Source organism: Macadamia integrifolia, chromosome 7 (assembly GCF_013358625.1).
Source record: "Macadamia integrifolia cultivar HAES 741 chromosome 7, SCU_Mint_v3, whole genome shotgun sequence".
Lineage (NCBI taxonomy): Eukaryota > Viridiplantae > Streptophyta > Magnoliopsida > Proteales > Proteaceae > Macadamia > Macadamia integrifolia.
In genome coordinates, this window is record NC_056563.1 from 23141826 (window position 1) to 23162433 (window position 20608).

Consider the following 20608-nt stretch of genomic DNA (forward strand, 5'->3'; position numbering starts at 1 on the left):
AAAAAAAAAAAAAAAAATTAACAAGTAAAACAAGAATATCAATCTTAGTATCATTGATTGCTCAACATTTACATCAGTTGACAACAATATATGAACAGTGTTAAGCAACAAGAATCCAGTTCATATAAGAAGTACAAGCAATAATTCAGATTCAGCTGCTAAGCAAATGAAGGAATTTCTCTCATCCATATATGTGGCAGCACATGCACCAGATTGACGAGAAAGAATCAAATAAATAAACTTCGATAACCATCTACGCTTTCAATTGTATTAATCACAAAGGAAATATTTAGGACCAGAATTACTTCATCTGATTTAACCAAAATCCACAATTTGATTTCCAACTCTACACATTGCATGAAAAATGTAGATGAGATTCAAAAATGCTTAGAAGTTATAAGAACTTTGCCAAAAACTAATTCAAATGCTTCTCAAGGGAAAATTGACAACTATTTCTTCGATTGGAAAGAGTACTTTATTGCTCTATTGAGAATTTCATGGAAAGGATAATGTCAGCCTCCACCATAATTGTAGGTCAGGAATGTTCAGTCTATTTACCTTTTTATTTATTGAACAGGATCATGTCAGTCATTTCTACTTAGTCTAATTTTACTAATACAAACTATGCAATAGCAGGGTAATGACCATAAATTATGATAGTACTGTTTCGAATTATTTGGACAAGTCTTTCGAAGTTGAGTTAGAAAGAGTTTTCAATGGTTATGTTTCTTCAAAGGAATATGATATACATAACAAGCGCTTGTTAGGGTGTCAGGATTTCTTCTGACTATGTAATATTTGACTGATGATCATAAGGAATCCGCAGTCAATGCAAATTTGCCCTTGCAGGGGGCATGACAATCATATTTAGATGATCAACAACAAAGCTACGGTATTGAGGTTGGCAAAGATGACACGCTCAACGATGTTGATGATGCTAATGGTATTGTTGGTATGTCTTCTCAGTCAGCTGAGAGTAATAGTAGATCACCAAAGAGGTTGCCGGAGCTTGCCAGAAAGTTGCTGGAGAAGAATAAAGAAGATTGCCAAAAAAGAGGAAGAACATAAAGGATGATTTCAACCACATTTTTTAATATATTCTTTCTCTGATCTGTAGCAAAAAAAAAAAAAAAAACCGTTGGATCATTTTGTTACTACTTTGGCATAATGGACGCTTGCTACCACAACTTTCCCCTTTTTCAAACGTCTAGAGAAGATGATAGCTGAACCATGCCTTATCAGCCACATCAATGTCATTGAAATTTTAATATAAGCTATTTATAATTGTTTTTCATTGAAGAAATATTACCAGCATTTGCAGATACAGTTACTTTAGCCGGCATGTTAGAGCATATTAGAAAATCTGTTTCAATTATCAGACTTCGGATCAAAATCCAGCTTATATAAGTATAGAGTTAGAAATAAAGGCACTCATGTCTATAATTCACAAAACTCCGAGGAGCTGCGAATTCATTGTCAAAAATTTATGCAAAAATGAATACATTAGATCAAAGGAACTCCCAGAGCATATATTTTAGGCAGGATATATAGTTCTAGCATAGTTAACCAAATTTGAGCTAAGTACTTCCTCAAGACACAGCTGTTAAATGACACAGTAGACCAGCTATAATAAGGAAATCAGTAGTAATAGTTCCACTGCAAAGATTACACTTTAAGATAGCACTATTAAAACATGAACATCTGAAGTGGAAAGCAAAAAATGCAACAATACCAGCAAAAATGAGGATTTGAAACCTTCCAACTCCAGCAATTGCTCAGTCTCAATAAAATTAGCAGCATCTCCTTCAAGGTTAGCTCCTCTTCTCCACATTCTTGTTCCTAAGTTTGACCATATAATGATATCAAAACAAATTAAAATTGCTTCCAAAAATAAACAAATCAGAAAATCATGCACCGATTTTCTCTAGAGCATCAGACCTAAACGCCGAGTACACCTCCTTGAGATCAAAGTAATATTTGCTGGAGCATCTTTAAGCATGAACTGCATAGTCTGAAAGCCTAAGCCTTGGTTAAGTTGGAACAATGCAAATAGTTGAATGGATTCAGGAAACTCCACCAGTTTTGGAAGTACCCCAACCATTGAATCAAATTTTAACCTCACGCCCAATGTTGCTCATCGCTGAAACCTAAAATTTTCTCTGATCTATATTGAAATCATGATAAGAGAGAGAGAGAGAGAGAGAGAGAGAGAGAGAAAAAGAAGAAGATTTGAAGGAGAATCATATGCAGTGATAAACTAAGGATATTTCCTTGCACCAGAGGAATGATAAATGGATCAAGCTGCAGCAAGAAAAAGTCATGCCATATTAGTAACCAAAATGGTTTTCAAGTAATATATACTACAGAAACAATGTCTACCTTACACTCAATAAGCTCTTCCAACAAATTTCTGTTCCATACAAAGCGAGGATCAGCCTGAAAGGTAATTATATCTTTAGAACCTCAAGATAAGTAATGTACTCAAATCACAGAAAATGCATTAAAAATAGAACATATGACTTGAAATTAATAATTCAAAATTAGAAAAGAAATTAGAAAGGAACATATGACTTGAAATTAAACATGAACACATAGCTGTTCAGAAATCAGAAAGAGACTTATTTTAGCTAAGAAGTTTTACAGTGGTATGTCATCACAAAAAAATTCTTAATTAAGAAATAAAAGAACATCATAACCCAACTTACTTGTTTCCAAAGCGGTTTGCTTGCCCTCTCCTCAGTTAACCTGAATGCTCTTTGTAGGCTGGTAGAAATGGTCAGAAGATCTTGAAAGCATTAGTTTTGACAGAGGACATTCAACTCAGCACTCTGATAATAATCAAAGTAAAACACAATGTATTACACTACAAAACATGAATTATTGCAAGAACCTTCTGCACGGGTACAGCACTTACTTCAATGTCAGATCAATTCCATATGAATAAAACAAGCCAGGAGTTGATTCCACAGTTCGCAACAGAGTCATGAAGCAAGCCTCGTCTCTTTTCTGCTCAAAATGATGTCAAGTTCACAGGCTGATAACTTTTGAACAAAACTTCAGGTGATATATTTAATGGTTTTATGAAACCTTACTTCTTGAGAAGGTGAATGCCTCAAAGCCTCGTTACAGGACAGAAACTTCATTGACATAACTCGGAAAACGGGGAAACCAAGATAAGTGCCAACTTTCTTCTGAGAAGTAATTACTAGTACATATGCCCCTGTAACAGAAGTACTAATGTCAACGTCAAACATTTCCAGTTGTAGGAGTGATTTAAAATGAGGCTTTTCGGTAACATTCTGCTGGCAGATTATATTAAGCTAGTGAAAACTCCCTGAAAGAATTTGGTAACATCCAAAGGAAAACAAAGAACTCTTTTTTTTTGGGTACTAGAAACTTCTACAGTGGATACCTTCTTGTTAAGTCTTTAAACCCAGTTTTTTGCCAGAGATCCCAGATAAAACTTGACTAGAGAAACATTTATTGGAAGGAGATGTATTTATTGCACTACAGTAAACTCCAAAAATTTTCCCGTAAACAACAAAAATAATACCAACCACGAAGTTATTGATCTTGAATAGAAGCCAAAATGACAGCCTTATTTTACATGTTGTTGTACATCAATAAACATCCGCGGGACCCATGCATGGAAATATTTGGCCATAACAACTCAATTGGATTAAGCACTCATCCTAACTAGATATGTTGGCCATATGATCCTGTTTTTCCATTCAACTCTACTCAAAGCCTTACTTGTTCTAAACCCTGATTCATGCATGTCTTTTCTCACCACTTCTCCCCATGTCATTTGGGCTTGCCCCTAGCTCTTTCAGCTCCTGTAATCATAACAAACACCCTTGTACATTTACATATATATTAGCAGCACATGACCATGAAACCTGAAACAAATTTCTCTCAACTTATCATGTGTTGGAGCCTACTCCTAGATTACCTCTATGTGTTCATTACTTATTTTATCTTTTCTAGTTTACCACCCACTCATTTCAACACCCTTATCTCAGATACATTATTTTTACTCATATTTGGCTTCTTTACCGACCAACATTCAACTCCATACACCACTACTAATCTTATAGCTGTCCTATAAAAAATTTCTGTTAATATCAGTGGATTGTGCCAATCACACCACACTCTAAAAGCACCTCTAATCTACACTTGGAGTGGCAACTCTTAGCCCAGTTTTTATAGCTGATCAGAACTAATCCATTTTAAAGCCCCCTTGTATCCACAACATTCTAGAAACACCTTTCCATTTCATCCACTTCGCTCTAATATTTGGCCATAAAATTAGAATATATACTCAGGGTGCCAATTCTTAGCCCAGTTTGTCTACTAGACTGGCCGACCAGAACTGATCCACTTTAAACCCTGCCCCTTGTTCCGGGCCAATTAAGCTGGTCTCAGTTTCACTATTCTGGGCCCATCTAATGGCCAAGTTGAGGTTTGGTATGTAGCCCATACAACCAGCTCAGCCTGCCAAAAAAAAAAAAAAAAAGCCTTCTATTTTTCATTGTGGCCCACCTAGTCTTCTTGAGCCTAGCACAATTAACAAACAGAGTGCATTTTGCCTTTCCTGGCCCATTTAAAAACTGGTAGGCGCAGGTTGGCATATAATCTGTATCATGAAATGAGGCCAATTGCTACCACCAATTTACTCTGAACTACTTTAAGGTGTCGTTCTTTAGAAGGAACATTACTTTTTTTTTTTCTGAACATATATAAAAGCACATTTTTCACAATACTTGCGTAAAAAAGGTCAATAGAACTCCATACTAGAAGAAAATTTACCATCAATCTTCTCTTGCACATGGAAAATAGAGAAAATTTTACCTAATCTAAATTCATGCCCACAAAGATGTACCTGCAAGTAATCGTATTGTTCCAACCACGCCATAAATTTTAGAAACTTTCGATTGACTTCCAGAATATAAATCACCTGCATCAATTAAAAAAGAAACCAATCAGTCATCACAGGTAAGACTCCGAAACTCTGTAGGTGAGACTTTTTAGGTCTATTATGTACTAAACATGGAAAGAACAGGACTAAGACCAGTGTCCAGAATATATACATGGTGCACTGAGATTGTTTATTACTTTATGATCAATTCTCAGTCGGCAGATTATGTTCAAATTTGAATTGCATCAGCAAAGTTTTACAAACTCGACAAAATTTACAAGCGAAAACTGCATAAAATATCTAGTGACTTTGGCTCTCATGTTACAGTCTTACTGTCCTTTTATGCCTCTTCAGTTATAAACAGAAAACTACCACCTCCTCCAGCAACACCTAAATTTCTTCATCAGGTAAAGTCTCCTATTTCAGTCACATGAGGGGATGATTTGGCCAATCCAAACCATGCAGTAAACAGATTACCACAGAATTGGCCAAGCATCTAGTTCACCTATCTATTCAGCTGCATGTCACCATATATTGGACTTTCCCTCGAATATCAACATAAATTTCAAAATTTTTAGTGAAAAAAAAAAAAAATGTTTTCCCCATGGTTAAGCATGCTATATGGCAGTAATTTCCCACATGAGCAAAAAGGTTGGCATAACCAACACAAGGTGCCTTTTCGACTACCAAAAAACTGCCATATGAATTATTACTTGGACACAGGCTTATTTGTCAGGTGATGCACATAATTGGAAATACTGGGCCAGACCTTGCTGAGTCAACTTGGACATCAACTTAGTCAGTTTTCCAGTCTGCTTGCTCATGTGCCTCAACAACCCAAATAACTGAAGCTTTGACTCATGAAGTCAGATGAGCTACCAAGTGAGTAGTATTGAAGCCCCAGTACCCAGTGCAGACCACTGAGATAACCAAATCGAGGAGTTTAGAGTTCATGTAAACAATGAAAAGTGAGAAGACCGTCCCATATTATTTGTCAGAAAAAAAAAAAAGTGGCCCATATTTAGAAAGGGAAATATCAAACTAATATACCAACAAGTGTGAACGACATAATCAATGATGAAAAGAGTAAATACTCCCTGCAGAATGTAAGGGTGGTGAAGCACGAATTGCTCATGCTTAGTTTCATAAAGTAGAACTAATCAGGTCAAGGAGCTTGGTTTAGCTCCCAATCTTGTCCAACAGCTTTGGGTTAACAGAACCCAGAAATGTTCCAATGCATGAGCTTCATGTCTGACATGGTGGCCACTACCAGCCAGCCAACAAAGCCTCAATAAGATTTACCTTGGTCAGAATTAATGGAAACTCCAATCTGGATGAAACCAGGCTACCCAAAAACCAAAGTTAAAATCAGTACATCTATGATTAATTGTTGGATAATTCGTCTGTAATAGAGAAAGGCAGAGACTATTCAAATAATCCATTGTTCTAAACTCAAAGAACTTCGAGAAAGTTCTCAAGTTTTCAGACACTTCTTAGAAAGAAAGTCTATTTTATGAATGCCTGTTTTCCTTTTACATCTTCCAACCTCCCTCTCATATTCATCCTTTTACCTCATGTAGTCGACATGTATTTTAGTTTTATATCTTTGCATTGGTTATTAGATAAGTTAAGTTTCCACTGTGTATGGTGGTTGATGATTGTGTATTTTTTATCCATGAAATGAGATAAAAGGCATGTCTAAAGTTCGAACCAAAGGGTACTTGAGAATCAAAAGAAATATAAGCCGGACTATAACGAAATACTTGGGTGAACTTCAATAGGCCTTATTCTTATGCCATATGATTCTTCAATTCCATGGCAATAGAGCATTATGCCACTACCAATACTTGAACTTTGGTTGTTTAAGAACATGATTAAGTTCGAATTCTTCGACGAAAAATACCAATATAAATATCTGAAATTCGACAATTACATGATCGATGAAACGTAGCAGTTCCGAAGGTAATCGTATTAATTAGAGCAAAAAAATGAATATAGAACGCAATAAAACCCAAAAGAAAAGAGGAAATTATCAGAATAAGCTCTAACCAATTTGCGTCTCAATGTTGCCGTCGGAACGATTGATAGAGAAGGCTTCACCGGGAGAATCCAAGGATCTTATAACGAATTTGTCAGGGAATTCCACCAACTCCATCTGTTCGCATAGTTTGAATCCCCCTGAGGGGATGAGATTTTCCATTTCTCTCCCACTACGTAAAGAACAATCAACAGAAAACCTAAAAAGCTTCTGAGCTCGAATCCTGCAACACTTGTTGAATAAGTTTTCTTTTTTTTTTTGAACAACTCGTCAGTTGACTCAGCTGGTCAGCCCCAAGGGATCAATTCTTAACGTCCAGCTGACTCAGTCTATAGGACGTTAATAACGACAAGTCGTTTGAGGCTTTGACTAGCCTCGGTGTTAGTGGTTAAAACAACAACCAAATCATACTCTAATCATACACTAATCCATTATCATGCTCTAATCACACACTAATCCACAAATTAACAATATCAGTCCTCGGCGCCAAAGGTCTCGACCGTTCTACCAGAAAAACAAAAAATAGGTCTCGACCGGACTGCCTTCATGGGGCAGGGTAAGTGCAAGGATCTATCTTTACCCAAATATTTAAGGGCAATTTTGGTGGATAGAGATCCATGCTGAGTCATCGGATGGGGAGATGGGAACCTTAAGAACTGCAGCTACCAAGCTAGTTAGTAAATATAAAGAAAAAAAAAATTAGTATTCCATTTATTTACTGAAATAAAATCACTAATCTTAGCTAAAGGATCCTGTCTAACCACATCTACGGACAAACTAAACAGAGGTAATGAAGGCACCCAAGGATCAAACCAAAAGCAAGTGTGTCTACCATTACAGATATCTGATAAACTATATACTCTAGAATAGGAAGAATAACTCGCAATATTGTTCCAAATCCAAGAGCCTCTCTCAGCTAAATGGTAATGGGGTTAGAATTGGTGATACCCGGGCTATAGCTAGAGAATTTGCAATTTTTTTTTTAGGGTTTATATTCTACTTCTAATTTCCTGGACCCTTCTTTTGTTGAGTGTTTGTTTCCTTCTGTTGTGTTGACTGGGACTTCTTAGGCATTGTGTGTTACCCCTCTAAATATGACATTAAAAGGGTAGCTTTCTCTTTTGGGCCTTTTTATAGCCTTGGAATTGATGGTTTGAAAGTTTGTTTTTATAATTTGGCAGGAGAGTGATGTTTGTAGATTTGTGAGTGATTTTTTATCTGAGTCATTGCCTTCCTTTTGGTGTTAACCACACTTTAATTTATCTTATCCCAAAGAACGATGGTGCACTGAAAGTTGATGATTTTTTACCTATCAGTTTGTCTAATGTGTCTTATAAAATAATAATTAATAGTTTGGGCAATAGGATGAAGTCTATTTTACTTTCTTAAGTCTTCCCTTTTCAAGCAAATTTCATACCTAAGAGACAAATTTTCAATAACATTATCATTGCTCAAGAAAAATTTTCACTTTCTTAGCCATAAAAAGGGAAGTGTTGTTTTGTTACTATTAAGTGGGATATGGCCAAAGCATATGATAGACGTGAGTGGAGTTTATAAGGACTATTTTTGAGTTCTTGGGTCTTGGCCGGGTATACATAGTGTGATATTGTTGGTCACCTCTTGTTCTTTGTTTCCTATTTGATTATGCTCAATAGCAGCTCCTTTGAGAACATTGAACTCTCTAGGGGCATCCGTCATGAAGGTGTCCTTTTAGCCTCTACATTTTTATTATTTTAATAGAAGTCCTCTCTCTCGACTATTAGTAGCCTACAAATATATTTAGACATGTTTTGTAGGATTAAACTTGCTCGACATGCCCCGAAGATTCTCATCTCCTTTTGTTGATGATATATTTATTTTTGTCAAGCAACTATCGATGATCTTTTTACTATTAAAATTGTGCTAGAACTCTTTTTCTGATCTATCTAATCAATATATAAATCTTGATGAGCGTGGTCTCTTTTTTAGTAGTAATGTTTTTGTAGAGGATACAACACACCGCAAATCTCTTATTGGAATCAAGGAAATACCTATAGATTCTATTTACTTGGCACCTAACCTTTTTTGTCCAAGATCCAAAGTTGCAGTTGTTAAATACATTGTGAATCGAGTTGAGAGTTGTTTATCCATTTGGAAATCCCATCTTCTTTCTTATACTAGTAGGAAGATTTTGACTCAATTCGTTTTGGCTGCCATTCCTGCTTAACTTTTTGTTTTCCCCCCTTAAAATTTATAAAAATCTTGATTCCATCTGCTTGAGATTCTGGAATGGAGATAAAGGTGGCTTTAGGAGACTCATCTTATTTCTAGGAATACGATTTGTTCCCCTAAAAGTCAAGGTGGTTTGGGATTGAGAGATTCCTTAACTCAAAGAAAACTCTTCTCCTCAAATTGGGTTGGAGGTTACTAAATAAAGAAGGGGATCTGTGGGCCAAGGTCTTGAGAGTCAAATATTTATGTAAGGTAGTTTGCACCATGTTATAAGAATACATTATATAGGAGGGGCATGGGTCATCTCAAGGGGAAAAGAGAGAGATAGACACAATGGGAGCTAGCTTGCGGTACGTGCATGGTGTGCCCAGCCTTTTTCCTACATTGTTGTAAGAGAAAGGAAACCTACATGGTCACTTGGCCTATGTGCCCAAAAACATGACGCATTAAATTACTACCTCACTCCTTATGAAATAAAAAATCTCATTGATGTTGTTGTCCCTATGCATGCTCACATTGGGCCCCATGTTGGTGTAGGGGCCATGCGATTAGGCAGTGATCTCTTGTCCGTTTTTTATTAATTTTTTCCCTTAAAACATAGGGAAATTGTCTCCTATCTGGGGTCGTATACTACAACGACAGGAAACACCCACTTATACCCTCCCTTTTGGTACATTAAAGGAGGCAGTCAAGTCAATACACAAGGGGAGGAGAGAGATAAACATAGGGTCGAGGTTGTATGCTCCCAGACATTCCTTAAAAAATATTTACAAGGGACTCTAACCCCCTCTTAGAGAAACAAAAGAGTGGATCCACCAATGACTAACCTAGGGGCAAATTGGCAAAGATACCACCAACTCTGCTAGCAATTATCTTCTCATGGTATTATGTGGTATTTATATAGGAGAAGGTTGGATATGTCACCAACTTTCGGTAAGCTAACGACATGCACCAATCACAGGCTAGACATAGGAGGGTAAGGGAGTATTTTCCAAAGGGGGAAGAAAGATGATGACATATGCTAGGCACCTTGGCAAAGTGCCCAAACTTTTTCCATTTATATATTATACAATGGACAATGATTCTGTTTGGAAGCAATGGGTGCTCCAACTACTCTTGCTCTTTGTCTCTCTCCCTAGGGTATGAAATGACTTTATTGCCCAGAGGAGAGAGATAGAAAGTGAAAGGTGTTGATGCATCCTCTACTCCCTAAAAGAGAATTGTTGCCTATTATATAATGGGAGGGAAGAGAACGCTACTTAGTCTCGTGGCCCATGCACTAGCACGGTAGCCAATAAGTGCATGTGCCTAATCATCCAACAAATAATGATTTCAAACTCAATTTTCATATGCTCTGATCCTTGCGGTCCAGATCTTCCTTTTGGGAGTATTCTTTCCCTGCATCTCCTCAGTGAGCCTTAATTGGTTTGAACCTTATTGTCCCACAACCCATTAGTGGAATGTTGCCCTAGTGTAGTGCACCTTTTCCCCTTTTGAGGCCTTGCGAATCTTGTCAATCCCTTTATGTCTAAATAACCCACAAGAGGGTCGGCTTTGGGCACCAGCAAAAAATTGTTCTTTTTTTGTTTGGACTACCTATTTCATGTCCTATGGAGAGACTCTTGCTCATTCTCCGTCGAGCAACACCTCTATTTGAAATCCTTTTTAGGGACACTTAAAGGGTTTAAAGCATAATTGTTTTTTTGGTAGTGCTGCTCTAACACTATAGCAATTAATATTCTCCTTCATAGGTGGAATATTTCTGATTGCCCTTTATGCTTCATTTGTGAAAAATGGACCGAGATCAGGACTTCATACAATTCTACTTGTCCTTTAGTTGCCGCTTGTTGGAGAGCATCACTTTTTAGAATAGATGTTTTTATCATTATTGAAAACTCTTTAATTGAGTTTGTTTCTTTTTTCCAGGATCTTGCTGAGGGTTATATTTAGGGACCCTTTGGATGTGGTTGTACAATGGTCGTCCTTATTATGGGTTATTTAAAAGCACCGCAACGCTATTGTATTTCGTCACTCGGATCCAGACCTTGCCAATACTATTAGATGTTTTGAGGCTATTGTTGGAGAAGGTTGGTGGAGCTCCTCTCCAATTAGTGATCAATGGTTGGAAAGATTCAGACATGCATCCGAACACATGGACAAGCATCCCCATGTCCACCCAACCATCGGATGGCTAATTGAGCGACAATAATTGGAGAGGATTTTTCTCCAAGGTTGGATGCTTCTCCACCTTTCTGCTGATCCTAAGGACCTTTTGGAAAGATTCAGACACCCAACCATCATGTCATTGTAGTTGTTACGTTGGGCTGGAACCTAAAAAGAGGTTCTCTATCTCCAAGCAGTATGGTGAAGGTTAGGATATAAAATAGCTTTCTCAATAATATCACTCTAACCACCAAGCAGTGTTGGTCCGTTGGTGGGTTTTATAACCCAGAATTGGGATCCGAATTAGTCTTTGGACCAGATAATGATTGATTTCGATCATGCCAGATCACCCAAAATCGGGCATAAAATGATTGGTAGTGGTCCTAGTGGATTGGTTAAGAATCAAATTTTATTAATGAAAAAAAAAAAAACTAAAAACCCTATCTTGTGAAATATGGATTCTTCTCACCTCCAACCTCGTATTTCTTCCTTTTTGGCTCCCCCACCCCTCTTCCCACTCCCACTGCAACACCCCCTACCCCTACCCCTACCCCTACCCCTACCCCTACCCCTACCCACTTCCTCTAGCTCTCTCTATTTTTCTCTCTCCTCTCCCTCCCTTTCCTTCGCCCTCTCCCTCTCCCTCTCCCCTTCCCCTTCCCCTCCCCCTCTCCTGCAAATCCCCCTTCCAAACCTTGACCCTAAGCTGGGACACCTCTGTAAATAGTCAATTCTAAAAGAACTTATTGTCAACATCTTTCATATATGAATTCATCGAATTCATGAAGGAAAGAATTTGCATCAGCATCTCAATTTCAATTCAAACATTGGTTTGATTCCCACTTCACCACTGGTTCTCTCCCACTACAACATGCCATTCCCCTTCACCCATCTCTCTTTGGTGTATCTTCAAAAGAGGGGTTTTGATGGGCATATAGCGTTTGTAACATCTAGATCAAATCACGAACTACAGGCTTTGTTCTCAAGCAATTCAATCTGCCTCCTATTATCACTTGACACTCTGGTTAAGGCCTTTGCATGTCTCCAAGCTGAATACAGTCCACATTCTTGATAAACAAGTTGTTGCCATGTAAGAAACTTGTTCCCAGCTCCTCAAAGAGGACGAAGCTCTCTCTCCTGTTGCAAGGGAGAGGGACTTTCTATAGGGAAGAAGACCATTTATTCAATGACTAGGAACAGAAATAACCACATTTCAAGGCCTGCTCAAAGCAAACTCTTACAGAATGAATTACAATGGCTTTATGCCATCTTGTTCCACCACATGTTGGAAAAGGCATCCTCTCGGTTAAGCTAGGACCTTTGGGTATCCAAGACATGTTCCTTGGACACCAAGGCATCATCTGGTTGCAAGTAAGAGAAAAGAAAGGAGGTGAAATGAGTTTGGTAAATGAAAAATGGAATATTTGTAATCATGATATTTTTCAGTTGTAATCTTTATTTTAGTTTTTAAATCAAAGGAATTTAAATACAAGGTAAAGTACAATTTAATAATCAGATTTATAATATATTAGAGTTGATTACAAAATTATGTAATGATTTCAAAATAAGTTTCACTTTAATATTAATTGGATTTCACTGTCCTTCCCTTAATTCACTTGCAACCAAATTGAGCCCAAAGTAATATATAAGCTTTTGCCAAACGGGCATAAATTGGCAATTTTTCAACTCAAATGGGTTGTTTTATGAAAGCTACTAATATTACAAAAAAGTCACAAACTAGACATTTTATTGGATATATTGCAAAATCATTTAAATATCTGTGATACACATTTTAATGGGGGTAATGGTAAAAAAATTGACGGCACCGAATAATTTTGCTGTTAATCTACACAAGCATGTTATGCAGTCTAGATGACTTCATTTGCCTTGAAGAGACAACTCTTGTCACATAACATGGCAATTTTCGGAGCTTTCCACTTCCGAAGAGAATCCTTTAACATGAATAACTCCATCACATATTAGGGCAGATTTGAGGGCTCCACTTGTGAAAAGATCTTGAATGTGAGGGGAAAAAAAGAATTTTAGCCACTCAAATCACAGAATTCTCGGTAGTTTGTCACCTTTTCACCTTCAGCCTTTGAAGACTTAGCAAACTGCTGCCATATCAGGAGCCGATTGGATGTTAACAACATTATAACAACGGCAACAAAGGGTAGGATGCTCAGGGAAGGAGCCGACTTTTGTTGAGTAGTTCCAGCATCTTTCACATTTTGAACCCTCAGCACGAGAGACACCAATCCAAACTCTGCTTTTTCCTTGAATTAGATGTTCTCCCTTGTATGCAATGCTATCGATCAGTTCATTCTCCAGCAAAGCAAGGATTTCAACCTGCAATTCTTTGCTTTAGTTCACGGGTTTTAGATCCTTAGTTTGAATGAGTTTATGCATGGGTAAAACACAAAGAATCATCCCCCTCCGAACCACAACCTGCAAAATTTCGATGGGCAAGGGAATCTACAACTACAAATAGTTGATGGTACTTCTTTCTTTCCCCAAACGAGAAGAAAAGGACTCGGTGCAACATTGGTAATATGCTGCCCTACAGAAATATTTTCAGACCATTTAATATTTTTTTGGTCAACAACTGAAATCAACTTGTGTAAATTCAGCCTGAACCCGCAAGAAGGTGCCCTGTGGAGTCAATATGTGCATGGCACAAGATAAGTAGAATTATTAGCATAAGTGACAGTTCAACATACCTGAGATGTTATGAATATGCGATGCAATGCATCTGCATCATTGCTGGCCACACATATTCCATGTAATCTGGATGCTAGGTCTGCATCTGTAGTGTGTAGATAAACCTTTGCATCTAGACTAGAACCTATTAGCTTCCCACCACGAGCAGTTTCTAGAACCTTATTCACCTCGGTCCTTAGCTGGTCAAAGATGAATCAATTTATAAAAATTAAAAAAAAAATTGACATGAAACCAAATTAAAGGGAGGGGGGGGGGGACTGATATCCACCACATAACGTAGTTTTGTTTTCCATGCCTACAGTTTTCATACCGGTGAATGTCAGTTTCATCTAAAATCTATTATGCTGATAAAATGCAGTGTTCTAATATGCTGCAGGATTCAAAAATATACAAAATGGACTATTAGTGAATAGTTTAATTACTCTTGTTTTCAATAACCAACAGGATGCAAATGATAAAAATAAATCAGTTGTTACAAGTCTCGGTCCTTCCTCATACATTTCCCTGGGAACAATCAATAAATGTCTTGTATGTTTTTTTTTTCTTCTATTTACCCCTTCAAATTTTCTTGCACACAATTCTGAAATATTTTGAAGATTTATGAAAATTTGACCCTAAAGTGACTAATAGACTCATGGTACCTTTCCTCAGAACTGGAGAAAAGCTTCAAAAGCTCTTCAGCTCCTTGTAAGAAAGTTTTTGACAAGATTCAGTACTTCAGAAGAAACGAATCTACTTTTACTTGCAAGAAGTTAAGAGTATCTTAACCATAACAGACCTTTGTGGAGAAGCAATTATACATCAGTAAGTGGACAGCAACCGGAGTTGGTCATTACCTCAAGAACTTTCTCCCAGAGATCAATGTCTTCAACTGGCAAGGCAAGCCATCTTTCATCTGGATCTGGCCATCCTGCCTCAAAAACAAATTTGGCAAGTGAACCATCTTCAATGGCATGCTCAAAGGGAAGGTGTTGCCACACATCCTCAGCTAAATGAGGCAATATCGGAGCAATTATTCTAACAATAGAGAGAAGATGAGCTGCAAGAACTGTTTGACAACTTCTCCTTGTAAAGCTTGCAGTGCCCCTGAAATATATTACTTTGTAAGTGTAGGACCAAACCAGAGAATTATAGAAAAAAAAAAAAAACACACTCGCATCACCAGGCTTTCAACCTTGTAATCATAGGTCCAAGCATGTAAGCATGAATTTTTCAGTATCAAAGTAAACTGTAGAGTACACAATCCAAGAATTCTTGATAATACCAGACTCACAAATAATGTTGAAAATTTTGCAATGAATAGTGGACAGGACAAGACATGCATTGATGAGTTCTAGACAAATCAAAGTAAGATTTAATAAACTAAAACAACCACAAGACAGAATCACAATGAACTAGCTTAAAAAAGCTAAAAGGCATAAAATAGAAGGTTCAACATCTCCCTAACCAGCCAGCTGATGGGACTAAAATTATGGTCGAAAACTGGTCTAACTTGCTGGTCTTGTATAAAAAATATCATAAGGATCCAATGGTTAAATAAGAAGTCGCAAAGATGACAGAAATTAGAAACTTAGTGAAAACAGAAAAAAGAAAGCTACAGATGACGAACTCCCAAACTCCAAATCCAATGGTGCTGCAACTTTGGCCAGATTAAATCTGAAGAGGGAAGAACATCATATCCAAATAAGGTTTTATCAAATGGTTGGAAATGCTGGAATCTTTAAGATAAGACTGAGAACACAAGAGAAACTGACATGCATGAAGAGAAACATAGAAATAAGATTGGAAGAACAAGGGGAGAACACAAACCAAAACAAAACAAAGAGAATGGAAACAAAGATGTAAGAATTAAGTTCACTAGAACCAAGTAGCTTACAACTTAATAAAATAGCAACTCCGCTGAAGATCTAGTTGCTATAATACAAAAAGGGAAGAGACAAACCCAAATAGAAACTACTAAGTTTCTAATGATTTAACAACTAAATCCATTACAAAAAAAGAAACTAACTACTTAATTGCGGATAGGACCTAACTCACTAATATTCGAGCTCATATAATAGGCCCATTTCAATAGAAAACTTAAAAATACTAAGCTTATGGACCATATAACCCATTGGGCGCTCAACTTAAACCTAACTTAAACAAAACTTGACCCATAGGTTTAGTTGTGCGCAATAAATTAAACCAAATCCAAAACAACAAGCCCATCTTCTCTTCTAGCAGGAATTCTAAATCATGCATGTAGTGCAATTACACATGTAGAAGGTGCCATTAAATGGCAACACCTAAAATCTAGAAACAAGGACAAGGTCGAATATTGTAGCCTGAGTACCCAATTAGAGCAATAGAGACCAACTCTACAGTAGGATCACCAAGAGACTATCAATAGGTTACAATGATGTGTCCATATTTGTCAGGGTGCCAAGGCAAACCAAGGTGTTGGAGGGCTGCCAAAACGTTTAGGCGCCGTGTTATTTTTTAATTTTCCTCTTTCTAACATTATTTAGAATGCTACATACGCCTTGTATCATCAAAAGTCAACATTAAGTCGTATCAAATCATCAAAAATCAACATTTAGAGAAATCCTCTAATTCTTGGTCAAATGATTTTAGTTTTACATAAGACATTTTGTATTAGGTAGAGCAAGATGCGTGAACCTGATGGTCCAGGAGAAGGGGACCCTCCATCATCCCCAGGGAAGAGTCATCGGCCAAGGAGAAGATCATCAGATCATCAGCAAAAGCAAGATGTGTGAGCCTGATGGTCTTGCATTTGGAGATGAGGATGATGGAACCCTGATCCGGCCCCTACATTTGACCAGATAGCTGAAATCTGGTCACCCTGTCATCCATTCCTCTTGGGGGGGCTCAAGAGGACTGATACTATTCTTTGGAACCACGATTCGACTAGTCAATTCAGTGTAAAATCAGCATGGGATTTCTTTAGAGCTCATGGAACCCCCTCTCCCTTGCATGGTCTCATTTGGTTCAAGCATCATATCCCTCGTCAAAGTTTCATCGCTTGGCGGGCCCTAAAGAACTGCCTCCCCACGCAAGCTTTCCTCATCCATCGGGGAATCCAAGCCTCTCTTTCTTGCCATCTATGCGGCTCTGAGTCTGAAGACACGGATCATCTCTTCATTGATTGCCCTGTCTCCTCCCCCATTTGGAAGCTTGTTCTCTCCAAATGCTGGCCTGTCAATAAAAGAATCCTCCCTCTACAAAGGGAATGGATCTGGGTGGACATGACCTTCCAAGGAAAGACCATTTCTGACTATGTGGGAAAGCTTGACTTCTATGCCACTCTAAACCAAATCGGGAAGGAAAGAAATCATAAAAAATGGACTTCCAACTCTCAGCCTTTGGAAAAGATTTGGAACTCCATCTTCTTTGATGTCAAAGCCAAGATCTCTAAAGCGTCTTCCACTTGTTCCCCCTCCCCCATAAATTGTCACATTGTTGCTTCCTAGCTCTATAATCAGGAATCCTACCTCTTTATGAGATTTTGCTTTCTTTCTTCTCCCCCCTTCTTTCTAGGGGTTGTATATTTTTCTCTTTCGTAATGAATTATTTATTCATAAAAAAAAAAGTATAAGATTACCCAAATATGAGTTTTAATGACAAAGTTATATTATGGTCAAACGTATTTTAAAGTGCACGGATGCTGTTAAAATTGCCTAAATGAAAATAATTTTATGGATATCAAACCAAAATATTATTTTACCACACTTATGGCTTTTAACAATGTTTTACCATGATAAGATTTATGAAATCAGAATTGAGAAAACCCCTAGCATTTGAAAGTTGAAAATCACTCGTACAACCAAAAACTCAGTTTTTGTTCTCGGACTGGGGGGTCGACTTTTATCCTTCTAGAATTTGATCTTTAACTATTTTTATTGGATTCAAATAGGGGGTATCTGCTTAGTTATGAATAATATATTAAGTAAATGAAATAAATAAAAAACAAAGAAATAACAATTATAAATTAAAACATTTACTTAATGATATTTGACACAAATAAGTGTTGCGTCTTGCGGTAAGGTGCTAGTGCAATAAGACGACAGCCACCTAGGACTCCAACTAGGCTGCCTGGCCGCTTAGTCGTCTCCTAGGCGACACCTTGAGGATGTGTCCAGCAACAGGACTGATAGAATAGCTTAACAGAAAATGAGCATAAGAACAGAAAACCTATTAAACATATGATTAACACACCCTGGTTTGATGTTTAATTACAGATACGAAACCCAGACCAAGCTTGACTGTCAGCTCACATCATAAGGAAGAACTTCTATGGGAAAATAACCAATTCCCAAAATAGTAACTAAACTTCTCAGATGGGGATAATACTATTGACAGAAGGTAGGTAGTAAGGGATTTAGGCAGGCTTCAAAATCTCAACCAAAGTTACTGGCTAGATGCTGAGATGTTAAGATGTCTCAGACAAAGAAAGAAAACTCAAAAAATAGTAAATTATAATTGTAGCAGACCATTGGATGAACATGACATTATCACCATAGGAAGACTATATGGAGTGAATTAAACTGTCAAACTTGGGATCAGGTTGATGGACAGATCTGCAGATCAAAGGGTTTGGAAATCTCAACAGAACACCATGGAAAGACTGAACCGCAAGGTGTCTTCTTGTCTCCCCCAGTCAGCAACTGATGAAGCAGCAGTAGGGTACTCTTCTACGGATCAAACAAGTATTCCAGCAGCAAAAAAGAACCCTAAATTGGATCCAGATGTGAAGAAATCTCAGAACTGTAAATAGAAACAGCGGACAAATAGAAAGTAAGGAAGGGGATAGATGGTTTGAGCCTCTCACTCTCACTTAGGTATCTCACCTCACATAGGACTCTCTGTCCTACACTACCTCTCACAGCCATTGGAATAATCCAACTCTTTTTTTATTTTCATTAAATTGTTGGGGTCTGAATACAATCACTGTTTTATTTATAACAGCAAAATTCTCCTCATCGGTGGGGAGTACTGATTATAATAAAATTAGAAATATCTATTCTAAGATGACATCACAAATGGTAACTGAAAACCAACTAATGGTTTGTAACTGAAATAGAAACCAATGACAAAAATTTTATCCAACTCATAACTACTAGATATAAACTTCTAACTTAGAAATAGTAACTTACATAAATAGCAACTAATAATGAAAAATTCCATGCAAGTTCAAGGTGGGACCCACAAATCTAAAAGAACTTCTAAAGTTCTTCCTCCATGCAACTGGCCATGGGGCCCACTGAATCTGAAGAAAATATCCCCTTGTTTTTTGGATGAATAATAAATATATAAACTTGAAAAGGAGAAAACAAGAGGGCTAGAGGGAAGGGGGGGAGAGAGGGAAGGAGATACAAAGCTAGATAGGCAAAGCATCTAAAGAGGGGGTCACAATGGAGGAGGGCAAACCCCAAAATACAATAATAAGCTTGTTCCTTGAGGAGCCTTTACAGGGCAATGGGGGAGGGATGCAAGCTTAGAACTAACATTGAAAAAGATGGATTTTCAAATTATATCTAAAGATCTAGTGTTAGAAGACCATCTTCTAAGATTTCTCTCCATCCAAATGTGGTTGATGGAAGCACAAAAGACAAGCTTACCAACAATATCATAAATAGAGCTACCAGCAAAAGTCATATCCATCCAAATCCACTCTCTCAAAAGGGGAAGCACGTGTCTTCTGGAAGGCCAACAACAACGAAGGACATGCTTCCAAATAGAAAAGCAAAAGGACAAGAAAAGAAAAGATGGTCAACATCTTCAATATTTCCAAAATATCCTCCTTTAAATTGCTGCTCAATGGTTATGTGGACAGAAACTGGATGGACCTATGGGCCTCAAGATACCCATCACATGGGCCCAAACATGGACATTCCTAGGAGTTAAACCGAGGGTCTGATACAGCATGACCAAACCAGAGTAATTAATGGCCATTGGAACAGCAATTGAACCATTAGGTGGACTTCTACAAAAACAAATATATATATATATAAGAACCATTAGGTGGACCCAAAGATGTAGGCAATCCATCCCATGATCATGATTTTCTTTTCTGTGAATGATTCACTGGTTGTTGGATTGCTTGGTTTGAACAGTCAGACCTATTGCTGCAGATTCCCGCTCAGTGAGGACCTGCAATCAACATATAAGAAATTGGCCCGCAGGGGTGCTCTAGGAAAAGAGGCTCTGACGCCTAGGTCAGTATTAAAGTAAGGAAAGGAAGAAGATGAAGTCGAGCTCAGAGTGTTCTAAGTGTCTTACCCTTATTTTTACTAACTCTCTCTTATATAGTGGCCGGTGATCCTGCTCACTAGATAGCTAATCGGGACTCGAGCGTTACTGGTGGATAGGTCTCTCTCACAGGTGAGGTGGTTGATCTCGTACGGTTAAGTTGACCATAGTTATTTACGGATCTGATAACCATCAACGTGACCATGGTTGAGTTTGGGGACCATGATTAGGTATACAAACTGTTATGGTTGTCATCGTCCTATGGTAGAGGAGAATCTAGTTGACACATGGATTGTGGAGATGAATTA

The 20608-nt window shown here is 37.7% G+C and overlaps 2 protein-coding genes across 3 annotated transcripts in view; both read right to left on the reverse strand.

Annotated features, from left to right (window-relative positions):
- The window catches only part of LOC122085056 (phosphoinositide phosphatase SAC8-like), an 18608-nt gene extending 11210 nt beyond the window's left edge, over positions 1-7398 (reverse strand). The window contains exons 1-9 of one of the 2 annotated variants that reach the window (XR_006142001.1): positions 6968-7398; positions 4883-4957; positions 3093-3220; positions 2915-3006; positions 2706-2763; positions 2380-2436; positions 2268-2301; positions 1939-2019; positions 1733-1839 (exon numbers count right to left, since the gene is read on the reverse strand). Coding sequence is in view for 1 of the 2 variants with exons in the window: in XM_042653496.1 (XP_042509430.1) it covers positions 1733-1839; positions 1939-2019; positions 2268-2301; positions 2380-2436; positions 2706-2763; positions 2915-3006; positions 3093-3220; positions 4883-4957; positions 6968-7118 (783 nt within the window). In the remaining variant the exon portion in view is untranslated. The remainder of the gene's footprint in view (positions 1-1732; positions 1840-1938; positions 2020-2267; positions 2302-2379; positions 2437-2705; positions 2764-2914; positions 3007-3092; positions 3221-4882; positions 4958-6967) is intronic. The other variant, XM_042653496.1, reaches the window with a different exon arrangement.
- Positions 7399-13049: 5651 nt separating this feature from the next.
- The window catches only part of LOC122084832 (isoleucine--tRNA ligase, chloroplastic/mitochondrial-like), a 38924-nt gene continuing 31365 nt past the window's right edge, over positions 13050-20608 (reverse strand). The window contains exons 8-10 of the mRNA XM_042653256.1: positions 14888-15137; positions 14051-14230; positions 13050-13679 (exon numbers count right to left, since the gene is read on the reverse strand). Of these exons, the coding sequence (XP_042509190.1) occupies positions 13437-13679; positions 14051-14230; positions 14888-15137 (673 nt within the window). The 3' untranslated portion in view covers positions 13050-13436. The remainder of the gene's footprint in view (positions 13680-14050; positions 14231-14887; positions 15138-20608) is intronic.